Source organism: Anastrepha ludens, chromosome 2, assembly GCF_028408465.1.
Source record: "Anastrepha ludens isolate Willacy chromosome 2, idAnaLude1.1, whole genome shotgun sequence".
NCBI lineage: Eukaryota > Metazoa > Arthropoda > Insecta > Diptera > Tephritidae > Anastrepha > Anastrepha ludens.
In genome coordinates, this window is record NC_071498.1 from 117,759,247 (window position 1) to 117,772,586 (window position 13,340).

Sequence of the window (13,340 nt, forward strand, 5' to 3'; positions counted from 1 at the left end):
ATTTTTATAATAAAGTTTTATCATTTGAACGTGCTGTTCAATCGTGTAACTTGCCATGATGATTTGGCATAAACAACTGAATAATAAACAAAAGATTTGACAGATGTCACCAAAACAAAATGGCTGCCACAGGGCGCCAAAATCAACCCGCGCCAATTGAAAAACCCTATATTTTCTCGGATCACATTCATTGAAATGCGTTTATTTAACACATGGGCTGAAAAGTCTCGGGTCTGGCACATCGATTGTATTCACCTCTTTTTCAGTTAGTACTAACCTTAAAAATACAGCTGTTTAAATTTCAAGATATTCCATTTATTAGTTCGTGAGTTATTGTGCTAAGCGTGAGGCTACTTTTGTAATTTTCGAAAACAAAGGATCAAAAATAGTTCGTGATTTAATTTTATATTGTTTCTTAATGGGGAAAAATACCATTCAAGCGAAGCAATGGCTTGAAAACTGTTGTGGGGACCCCGCTCTATCAGAAACAACAATAGAACGATGGTTTGCTGACTTCAAACGTGGTCGGTGGTCGTAGAGACACTGATGATGCACAACGCAGTGACGTCCAAATGAGGCGGTAACACCAGAAAAATCCAAAAAATCCACAAAATCGTTTTGAATGATCGAGAAGTTAAGTTGCGTAAGTTAGCTGACATCGTAAGGATATCAAACGAATGATTGACTTTATATTGCACGAGCATTTTTGACTATGACAAAATTCGCGTTTGCTCATTCTTGACCAAAAACAAGAACGTCACAAGTCAATCAAAACAATGGCAAAAAAATTGAGTTTCTAATTGCTTCCACATCCACCACATTCACCGGATTTGGCTCCCTGTAACAACTGGATGTTCGCAGACCTAAATAAAAATACTCACCGGTAAGAAATTGCGCTCAAATGAAGAGGTTAGCGCTTAACCTGAGGCCTATTTGGAGGCAAAAGATAAATCGTCCTACAAAAGAGGTAGAATGTTCTAATTTTCTTTGCTAGATCCGGGGCTTCTCAGTTCATGTGTTAATCGAATAGGTTTTGTAATTCACTTCCGAGTGTGTTTCAATGCATTTGCCAGAAAACCTCAAGGAAATTCAATGTGAAGTGAATTACAGAAGCAGCCCGAATAATTCGATAATTTTTCGATGGAAATCCAAATCTGTTATATCACAAAAAATTCTACACAGTGTGTGAATAATAAAAAAAAATGATGCCTCATTATTAGAAAACACGATATAAGAATATTATATTAACATAAAATTAATTTAAATTCGGTTTATGAAAATCAAAACCACCAACGGTAAGTGCACTCAAAAAAACAGTACAAAAAACTCTGGACCAATACCTTCCAGCGCATTAATTCGATTCATGCAAAACCAAATCAAATGACGTGAACCTGCAGGCTGAAGCACTTGGTTGTTGGGTTTTTCAATAAATAAAATAATTATAAAAATTAATAATTTTATTAATTAAATGTAATATTAATGTTCGTCGAGTTGAAAATTTTATCCGGGATGTGTAATTTCCGGCAATAGCCGAGATGGATTCAACTCAACTAAAATAAAATGCATTTCCTATAGGTATTCGTGTCACTTACCATGTGTGGGACTGTGAAAAGGCATACGTTGCGGTGCCCACGGCCAGCCTGGAGGACACAAGGCTGCGTAACGACCAGCTAAAGCGCCCCATTGTGAGATGAAACCCAATCTGCAATTAACAAAAATAAATGAATAGAGATGATTAGTGAGCGGCAGAAGGTAAAACTGTTTCAGCAATTGATTAAGCAATGAAAAAGTGGAATAACATATTGCAAGCATAGCAAGGAGTAATAAAGGGTATTTCAAAAGACACGCCTGGATGTTGTTTTAAAATAAAACAAGTAAAAATGTATACTCTCATTTCACTATTTTATTCAAAATACGGCTCCTAACAATTTTATGTGAAAATTCACATCATTTAAATGTCCACTATGAACACTTCTACCTGTAAAATCCGCCCAACAGTTAATTCTTGAATACTTAATTGTTGAGAACGTCGCGATATCGATGCTATTTTCAGTTCAGTGCACTACAGCAGTAATATTGTCAACAAAACGTATAGTTTTTGGTCTGCCAGTCTTTTTTCTTCACGGCAGAGCCATTTTCTTGAATTTTTTTTCACCGACATTTGACCATTCGGACGATTAATCTCACAAAAAAAAATTACGAATTTTGCAATTTATTGTTCTTAAAGATCTACCATTTTCATAATAAGTTTCAATAACGCGTTGTTCTATCGTGTAAAATTGTCTGTCTGTCACTGTCTAACTACTTGACACATGTCAAAGATTACATAAAAAAGGTACCGTCTACGAATTATTCGACGTCACTGTTGAAAGACTCTTTTTATACCCGTTGAGAAAACAAACCCACGCACCCCTTACAAATTATCATTTTCAGTTTTAATTTTTTTTTTCAAATCGTTTTAAGTAGTTTTGAACAAAAATACAGTTCATTCTTCAAAAGCCATACGAATCAAAGTGGCGACTTTTGTACAAAATTCAGAAAAGTTCGTAAAATTTGCATTAAAATTTTCAACTTTGACGGGGCAACGTAAGGGCAATGAAAAAATGTGCTACTAATTTTCGTGATGAACCTATAATTTTTTTTATTATTATCAGGTTTTCGTATGTTGGTAGGCTTTGCCACAAACTGAGGGATAGTTTTAAGATAAAAAAATAGAAATAATTTTGCCACGACTGAGTTTTAGATGAAATGTGAGGAAGAACTAAATATAAGAAAAGTAAACAAGTACACAAAGTCAGTTTAGAATAATATAAACATGGAAGGGAGTATCTATGCCATTGCCTGCCGGAAGGGAGTAGAAAGGAAATATTTTTTTCTAAGCAAAAATGAATGTAAATAAAATTCTAAAGGGACGTTAGCTCAAAAACTGATTCTGTGCAATTGCTGAGAGCTAAATAACGGTCTCATAAATAGTGCAGCGATAAGGCGCAGCGATAATATGTGGTTGCTGTTTTTTTATTTTCTTTTTTGTAATGGTACAACTTTGAAAAATAGCCTAAGAGTTTATAAAAATCACCGAATATTATTTTAATATGATAACATTTTGAGGTAGCCCCAGTGTAGGGATATTTGGAATAATTTGAAATAATAAATATTTGGCCTTAATTATGGCAGAGGATTGTATTTAAGCACCAAAATGTTACAAAAGCGGTTGACAAGTGGAAAAAATATGGATTTTGTGCATTTATGTGTTCCATTGTGAAATGAATATAATTTTTTTTATTTTAAATTTTTTTCAAGTTTCAAGAGAATTTCATATAAATTACATCCACCTACCAAATAGAGTTAATTCCCAATAATTGCAAAAATTCTGATATACGCGAAACTGAACTGCAAAAAAAAATGTATAAAGTTAAAGACCGATAGTCTTTCCTACTAGTGCCTTTCGTAATGTGCAATAATTATTTATAAATATATTTCTAATAAATAAATAAATAAAATTAGTACAGAATAGAAAGAAATACGTTTGTGTAAAATTTTTGTTAAACAGGCAGGCCTTTAATTATGCTCATTTATTTCACAAACATACCTCATACCTCATGAAAGGATTGAACTCTGTTTTTTTTAATATGATCTGAAAATATCAAGATTTTAAATAAAATTTGGCGCTCGCATTACATTTGTTCTGGTCTAATCAACATGAAATGTAACCAATTTTATGCGATATTTCAAAAAACTTTAAAACTATGAATATGATGTTGTATTTGTATAAGCCATTGACTATGTAATTTCACTTCAAAATAAGCGCAACGGATTCGCCTCGAATTTGAGACGAATTCGTTTTCTTTCACAGCGATACTTTGCTACAATAGATCGTCGAATCCGAATTTCATAGACGCATCATTTGTAGTTATCGATTCAAATATTTGTACTTTCCCAGACCGTTGGCAATTCGATATTTTGTCCCTTTGGCAATTCGAGTAATTTTACTTTCTTGCACCATTGGCAATTTGAGATTTTGGCTCTTTTCAAGTATTTTTAATTTCTCAAATTTTCGACAATCGATTCTAGGATTCGAGATTTTAGCTCGTTGGCTTTAAGGGGACAAATGCCTGTAAACGGCCATATTTTCACTGATTTCATTAAAATTATTTAAAATGAAGAAGTCAATATATTTTTCTCAAAATTGGCATACAGTTTATTTATACATTAAAATAATATACAATTTGTTTTTTATTTTAATCATTTAAATAGCGGATGTACACTCAATTCTTCTAGGAGTGGCGCAGCGTTGCTTCTCAATCGGCGGGCATTGTAGCATCGGCGTCAGTGACCTGAATACAAAGAACCCAAACATTTTTTTGTTTATTAATGTCATATTTTCTATCTGAATTAAACAAAAATAGCAAAAAAAAATTCACGGAATAAAATGCTTCAAAAAAAATAAATTTTGGGGCGAATTTTCCTACTATTTTTGCTTTGAAAACTTTATTTTTTCCAAAAATTTTCGAATTGTAAATTCACATGGAAAGTAATGTCATAAAAAAGGGATGTGCAAAATTTCAGGGAGATCGGTCAATAACTTTTTGAGTTATCGTGCACGCCAATTCGAAAAATTTAGTTTTGAGAAAAACGTGCCTAAAGTTGGCAACGTAACTGTACATACCTCTCCCAGCGCTCGAACGCAAAGAATAGAGTCGGCACGGTTGACGATCTATAATTTTAGAAATACTTAAATTTACGTTATAAAATTTGTTTGACTTATTCTTAAATGATTATATTAACATTTTATGAAAAAAAAATATATTTTTTCGAAATTGTACAGGCATCTGTCCGCTTAAGTATTGATATAAACCAAGCTTTAATTATTTTTATTTATTTTATTATTAATGTATTAACAGAAAATTTCTTAATAGAAACATTATCTAACACTACTTTTCAAATTTAACCATTATTATCATTAACGTTTTTAGTAGTTCACTTCATATAATTATATTTTTTAAAGCGGTCTGCGCCATATTGAAAGTTTTTTTATTTATTTTACAATATTCAAAAATAATTCGGATTTATTATTCAACCTATAGAAATTTAAATATGTTTATTTAGCGGCCGCCTAGCCGAATGGGATGATTCTGACTGCCATTCGGAAGTGATTAGGGCCTGAAACACCAAATTATATAACTATTTTTCTAATAGTGGTCGCCCCTCGACAGGCAATAGCAAAACTCCGAGGGTATTTCTGCCATGAAAAAGCTCCTAATAAAAAATATCTGCCGCTCGAAGACAGCTTAAAACTATACGTCCCCCCAAACAGTCAATAAAGAATGTAAGCGGTTGAAGGCAAATATAAGAAAATATGACATCCATAACAAATCTGATCATAAAAAGGTGATACTTGAAGAGTGGAACCAAATTAGTCCAGAATACACAGAAATTCTGTGCTCAGAAGTTGAATCCATGTTTCGTAGACTTCAAGCTGTGGGCAAAACGTAAGGTTAATTTGGTTGTAAAATGAAAAATCTTTATTTATTCTTGTAAATCAATTTCATCCCCTTCAAAATAATCCCCTCTCGATGAAATACACTTATGCCAACGATTTTTACAATCCCCGAAACATGCCAAATAGTCCATTTCAGGTACAGCCATTAGCACCTTCTTCGATTCAGCTTTTATCTCCTCAATCGACTCGAAACGCGTTCCCCGAAGTGGTCTCTTGAGTTTTGGGAATAGCCAGAAGTCACACGGAGCCAAATCAGGTGAATACGGTGGTTGCGGAACGATATGCCTGGAATTTTTGGCGAAATGGTCACGAAGAAGGAGTGCAGTGTGAGACGGTGCATTATCGTGATGCAAAAACCAAGAGTTGTTGGCCCATAATTCTGGTCTTTTTAGACGAATTGCTTCACGTAAACGACGCATAACGCTTAAATAATATTCCTTATTAACAGATTGGCCAGGTGGAAGGAATTCATAGTGCACCACACCACGAAAATCGAAAAAAGCTGTCATCATGACCTTTATTTTTGAACGACTTTGACGTGCTCTTTTCGGTCCGGCCTCGCCTTTAGTCGGTTTTTTCAGAGTCGTAAGCATAAATCCAAGTCTCATCTCCCGTAATGATGCATTTGAGCTTGTCCTGATAGTCTGAAAGCATTGTTTCACACACATCAACGCGACGACTTTTTTCCAAGAAATTAAGAGCTTTCGGTACCAAACGAGATTTGACTTTTCGTAGGCCCAAATGGTCTTTCAAAATGGTTTTCACAGATCCTTCTGATATTCCGATCATATCAGTAAGGTCTTTAACAGTCAACCGACGATTTTTGAGCACTAACTCCTTCACTTTATTGATGTGTTGGTCATCTGTTGTCGTCGATGGTCGTCCGGAGCGCTCCAAGTCATCAACACGTTCTCGACCCTCTTTGAAGTATTTGTACCACTTATAAACATTTTTCTGCGACATGGTCGAATCACCAAATGCCTTCTGCAACATGCTAAACGTTTCCGTAGCCGAAATTTCATTCCGCAAAAAAATTTGATGGCACTTCTCTGCTTAATCAAATCAGACATTGTAAAAATCGAAAAATGCACTCTTGGTCGTTTGGTAAACACAAGCGTAAATATATTACTGATAATGACATTCACATGAAAGTTGGCCCAGATGTTATTAACAGTACTGCCAACTCATGAAAAATATAACTAGAGCGAAATTTTAATCCCGCGAAGTTTGACAAATAAATTACTTTACTTACCTTACTTTTTGCCCACACATAAAGGATACCGAACAAAGTACTAAATATCTTGAAATTTTAAATTTAGAAATAAATATTTGCTCTTTTTTAACGGCATCATTTAAGCTACGGAGGGAGTTCTCTATATGTTTTTGTTGGTTTTCCATTACAATAAAATGAGTGCACACTTTCTTGTATTGTATGTTGTGAAATTAAATAAAGCAATATAAATAAAATATCTGCATACTCTGTTTTTCCATTTTTGCAAAACATTATGAAATATAGAACACTTTACAAAAAAATAGTGTCTGTATCAAATAAGCTGTGAGTGACTGTACATATAAGGCAATACTAACCGATAATTGTGCATTTTCCAATTAAATTGTGAATAGCGCATTTCGTAATTTAACATTCAAAACTACTGATATAAACAGGTACACTTTTCATGAAATAACAAAAGTTTCTCAAGTAACTTTAATTGAAAATATTTATTTTGTTCTGCTGTTGCAATAAATAAAGTTAACTTATTTCAAATATTTAATATTTTGTTCTTTACATATACATATATACGTATTTATTTTATTAAAAATTATTTTCTCGCGCATGCCTCGCATTCGACACGACTTCGAAAAATTACAACCGAGAAAGCCTACTTTTGTGAAACCACCTCGAAATCGAACGATGCCAACCTCGTTTTTGTGGTTATTGGGCTCAAACATGCGACGAGTACGCAAAACTCGATGCCGTCCGATTATTTGTAATAGTTACAGAAATATATTATGCCAGGAGTAGCATATGTAGATACACAATTGTGATGAGACATCAGGTGGATGGACTGGCAGACAGTCATCGATTTTTCTGCCCCTTACTCTACACATCAAATTAATTGTGCACTGGATAGATAAGAGAACGATTTCCATATTTAAGATTTCCCATACTCACATACAAACAAATGTATTATCAACACAATATATGGTAAGTACATTCTGCTCAAGCTCCCCTAATGAGAGCATCTTATAACTCACACACACATTTATAAGTATGTAGTGTATGTGTAAATACATAGTATACAAACTTTGCAATTAATAAATATGTAGGTATGCATACTCAAGAGTTCTCCTTTTACACATTTCGCCTGCGGCTTCTACACATTCAGTGCTTCATTCATTCATATGTAGTTACACAATACAAAATCTGTGCGGTCTTAAAGGAGAACGAAAGCGAGGGATCTCTAACGATATTTTTACTAACAACTTCATCCCTTATACAAGTTGCTTAGACACTTATAAGTCCAAATTCATGCACACTTAATAGCTCCTCCCCAATGTGCCATGCTAACAAAACGAGTGCCTCATACTCGCTACTTTTGTGCATACATCCTTATTACCAACCACTTCCCCACGGTGCCTGCTCTGCCACACACTCATCGTGAACAGCTTCTTCGCATTATAACGCTTTTCCGTCTCCCGTCCGCGAACCAAAAAGCATCTTAATAAACACATTTTATTTATTTATATCATGTGCTAAATCAAACTTTCAACTTGAATCATTCAACACGCATACACAAGCGCACACAAACAAATCAAGCAAGGCAGCTAAAGATTGTGCAGCAGTCAAAGTGGAGCAGAAGTGAATGTAAGTGGCTATGCTTGGGGTAATTGAGGGTTTGAAGGTTGTGCCGTAGATGAGAGTGAGGGTGAGTTTGGTTGGTTTTTGATTTCTAATGGCTGAGGCACTTAAGTGATTTCGTTAAAGCGAGCATACTTTGTGGGTGTGGGTGTGGGTGCTGGTGGTGAGCAAGACGTCTGCTCTCTGCTGACAGCGAGGTTAGACGGTTTTATATGACAGCTAAGTATAAGTAGAATGTTGATTGAGATATTTATCTTATTTGCTTTGATTTCTTTTTTACCGTAGTTGAGTGTAGTTGTTCCGGAAGGGAGGAAAATACTGGTATAGCATACTTAAGAGGGCTCTGCTATGTACACGCTATTGTTCATCGAACTGTATATTTATATGCATATAATGGCTTAATCTATGTGTATGTATATGCTTGTATATAAACAGCTATTTATAGCATAAGAATTTGCTTTCGGAAGCAAAGGGTTACCTTGTTTCTGTTGCTATGGCAACTCACTCTGTATAGTGTATTGCATGCATATGCATGTGCACATGTATATATCGTATACAGGTAGTACTTTGGAAAAAGGTAAGAAAATCAAATGTAAGACATTTGCCGACATTCATAAATAAAAGTTTCACTTTTCTTGCCCACATTGATTGGCCATTTTCTTACCCTATTTTGACATTATTATATTTTTTTAGTATTTTTCGTGTTTTAATATTTTATGATTTTTTGTTTATTTTCGCTTCTAAGGGATTGTCAGACAATTGCGCATACAAAAAATCGATCCAATTAAGTTTGTAGTTTACTTATTTAAATTTCCTTCCCATGCAGCAGGTCGCACAGGTTTTAAATTGCCTTGCTTGCATTGCTATGATTCTTCCTTTATAAGCCAATTTTAATACGATAAGCTGTCACTTTTGACTTTCCGTATTTTTATTGGTATTCGAATGTTAAACGTTTGACATTTATTGGGAAATATCCCACAAACATGTACATTTGTATGTGCAGAAATGCCTTCAATAAAACTCAAATGATTTTGACACTTGAGAAAAAAGGAAATGCATGGAAAAAAATAAATGTCGCACAACCCTCCAAAAGAACAGAGCTGCTTGTGCCTTGGCCAGAATTTACTTGGTGCTCGCAAATAATTTTCCCACAACCCTGTTTTATAATTTACTTATAAATAAGCAGAAACTTTTAATTATTTTGCATTTTCAATTCTTTGCACCCTCCCCTTTTTTGTTTCGCCAAATCCACCCTTTCATATTATCGCTATTTCACACGTTTCTCAGTTGTCTCCTATTCCCCATGCACGAATGTAATTTTAATACTCGATTAAAGCCAACAAAAGTCAACGTTACAAAACGTTTTGAATTGCATTCCACGCCAGCCAAACCCCACAAACACTAGCGCTATCCCCTACGCCCACAGCAATTCCACCATACACACCACGCACCCAACTTACCCGCACTCTTTAGCAGTCCAACTATTTTACACAAGTCTGTTAACCTCTTTGACCACGTCGTTAGTGACCCGTACAGTCTGTCTCCTGCGACTGTGATTTTTTGTGTATTTCTTTGCAAACACCAACACCCCTCAATCCCCACGCTCCCCACACATGCAACCACCTACCCTATACCTGCATAGGTCAATGTGTTCACCACCACATTTTTGCTGTTTAGGTTTCACATATTTTGTTTTATTTTATTTGTCTGTTGCAATTTGTCTGGCTCGCTAGCTTGGCTGGAGACATTCTAGCCAACCGAACTGTCCAGCTGAAAATTACGACATTCACATTGCCCTGACCTCTTTCGGTTTTGGCCAAGGTAACAAAAAACAGCAGCAACAAGAATGTATGCAATGAAATCAGAGCACTACAAAAAATAAATCACTAAATGTGTGCAACAATGCAAAAATAAAACACAACAATACCAATAAAATACCTTGCGGAAAAAGCTAAACTTAGCGTAAATAAATCAATACTTTTTCGTATCAATTTCCAATTGGCGGCCGGGGTAGAGGTGAAAATTTGTTATTATTGGAGCGGGAGGGGTTGTTTGCTGACGTTGTCTTTCAACGGCAACTAAAAATACCTTTTGTTTTGGGCAGAGAAGCGTTCGAGGGGTTTGCGCTTTCATCGCTGATTAAAATAGCAGACAATTGAGGCGTAGAAGAAAAGAAGAATCGGTCGCTATTTGTAGTTACCTACCCATTTATGTATGTGCGTATATATGTAAATGCATGCATTCACTTGTGTAAACAGAAGGCTTCATTCATTGTATGAATGCTTAAACAGCAATTTAAAAACAATTGGCTTAGAAGCACGGAATTCAGAATCAAACCTATCAGAACTAGTCAATTTGATTAGCTATAAAATTGCCTTTGAGTTTTTATGCCTTGTGGGGAATAACTCTGCGAAATTCAATAATTTGAGAGTAGTCGCTGTCGACCTCTCGTATACAGCGAATGTATTGCAATTAATTACAATACGAAATGCGCAAAAAGGCAAGACGAGCTTACCTACTAGAAACAAAGTGGGTTTAAGGGGCGCAACTGCTTTAAGAGGGGAAAAAATCTGTTCCCTTTCACTTGAGTCGATTCCTAATATAATTGAGAATATATACAGAAAGTGACTGGATTGAATTCTCAATATTTCCGTAGATACAAAGGCGCATCAGGTCAGCTAATTTTCTCGGTTTTTCATGTTTGTGACTTCGCTGCATTAGCGGGTGTAATTGTAAAACAGAAAACGCTTAAATCATAGCTTGTGCGCTTGAGTACTAAATTATAAAATCTCGGGTTTTGAATTTCTTCCTCTTTTTTAGTTCACCCAGAACAAAAAATCGTAATAATTATAATTCTATTGGATTTGAGAGAAGAATAGTGCGTTGTATCTTTTACACCATTGGAAAACTCCTGCTGTTTGGCGTTCTACCAAATTTTATCAGATATTTTAACTAAAATAATTTATTTTTTTGTACCTTTCAAATATATCTGAGTTAAACACATGACATATTTTTGTAGCACTCAAATAATTTTTTCTCTCCCAAAAAATCGAATAAAGGTTCTTTTGCGCACTCCTAAAGCACGCTGCTTCCTTAAATGATATTTCCTATACTTCCGCAACTGTTGGCATAGTTTAAATTATTTCAAAATAAGCAAACAATAAATGGGATATAAAATTTAAGAGGCTTGGCAATATTTCGTCTTATATGAAACGTTTGGAGCTGGCCGTTATCTTGGCACCATACTCAATATGTTACTTCAACAACATCTTCCAAACATTTGTGAGCAATTTATATGCTCTTATAGTAAAGCTTGAAGTTGCAACTACCTGTTCAGAATTTCGGTAGAAATTTTTAATTATTTTCGAAACCTCGCAAACGAACAGTATGAACTTCCCTATGGTAAAAGTAAACTTCACCTTACCAGATCATAAAAAAAACTTAAGTGTGCATTTGTGCAGGGTCTTCCACGCCTGTATTTCTTTACTAAACTCAAATTAAAAACATATTGGGAATGGGAATTTAAAATCTGGTTATTGACATATAAACCTGAGGATCTATGATTCACGGCTCACAAATAATATATTTCAGAAGTCCCCGGCTTATAGATATCGATTCTTTTAGTGAAATTTATGATGATATTTAGGTATAATTGGGGCGCGATCTCGGCAATTTCGTGCTGAATAGTTGCTGAATGTACCAAAACTTCAACATTCTCTGGTTTATCGCAAAATTGCATTTTGGAACAGAAAATAGTACAAAAACAGTCAAATAGATTAAATATATTATGAAAGTACTCTCCACCGGTCACTATTTACTGGATACCAGAACACAAGGGGATAGAAAGAAACGAGAGAGCCGATGAGTTTAAAAAATAAAAAAATAAATAATTGGCGCGTACACTTCTGTTAGGTGTTTGGCCGAGCTCCTCCTCCTATTTGTGGTGTGTGTCTTGATGTTGTTCCACAAATGGAGGGACCTACAGTTTTAAGCCGACTCCGAACGGCAGATATTTTTATGAGGAGCTTTTTCATGGCAGAAATACACTCGGAGGCTTGCCATTGCCTGCCGAGGGGCGACCGCTATTAGAAAAATGAGTTTGCTAAGGCAAATATTCGCTTGCCGAGATTGTGCACATCAGACATATGCCCATCACTCTCCTTTCTGAAAACGGAACTAAATGAGGAACTAGCTCGGGAATGGGTACACTATTTTATCACTGTCTTAGAAAGACTACAAAATATTGCTTGGAGTACTGATGGGACACTGTCTCAGCAGCCAAAATGGGATTAATCCGGAGCGATGCGTGTAACGCATGCAACGAAGCGAATGCTAGGGGTACTTTGGAACACCTACTTTGCCACTGCTTTACTCTCTGTAGGACTCGGCCTCGGATCAACATATTTTCATCCTTGAAGGATTATGCTGAGAGAAGGTTGAACGGCTTGTTAAAATTCGTGAAGACGTGCATTATGAATTATATAAAATGATATCTTCGGCACCAGATACATAGCACTGGCAACACAATGGACCCAAGAGGCCCAAGCGCGGTCTCTTTACAGATCAGCCAGCACTACCTAACCTAACCTATTATCCAAAGGAATTTCATTGTCAATGGTTAGTTGGTATTATTATCATGACTATTATTATGGGTTTAAGTAATGCGACCTGAAATACCTATTGTGCCCCCTTCATGAATTCAGAGTATTTCTCTTAGCCAAACTTCCTCAATATATTTTAGTATTTGTCCTATTTTATTGAGTCTTATCAATATCCATTTCATCAGAAAAGAACCAAAAACTAAGCAACTTTCTTAATATATCTCGTTATCGCAATCCGGTGATGATAAACGCGCCAGATCACGATGAGCACGAATCAGTGACAAAGTCATCATCAGGCAACGTTACAGCTCGGGGTGAGATTTAACTTCATCTACTGGCCTTCACCAAATTACACGATTCAAGTCGGCAGACCACCAGT

General features: G+C 35.4%; 1 protein-coding gene across 1 annotated transcript in view; it reads right to left on the minus strand.

The window, feature by feature from the left end:
* Window positions 1–13,340, minus strand: part of LOC128859127 (homeobox protein Hmx) — a 57,482-nt gene that overhangs the window by 12,973 nt on the left and 31,169 nt on the right. The window contains exon 2 of the mRNA XM_054095880.1: window positions 1,593–1,702. Within this exon, the coding sequence (XP_053951855.1) occupies window positions 1,593–1,702 (110 nt within the window). The remainder of the gene's footprint in view (window positions 1–1,592; window positions 1,703–13,340) is intronic.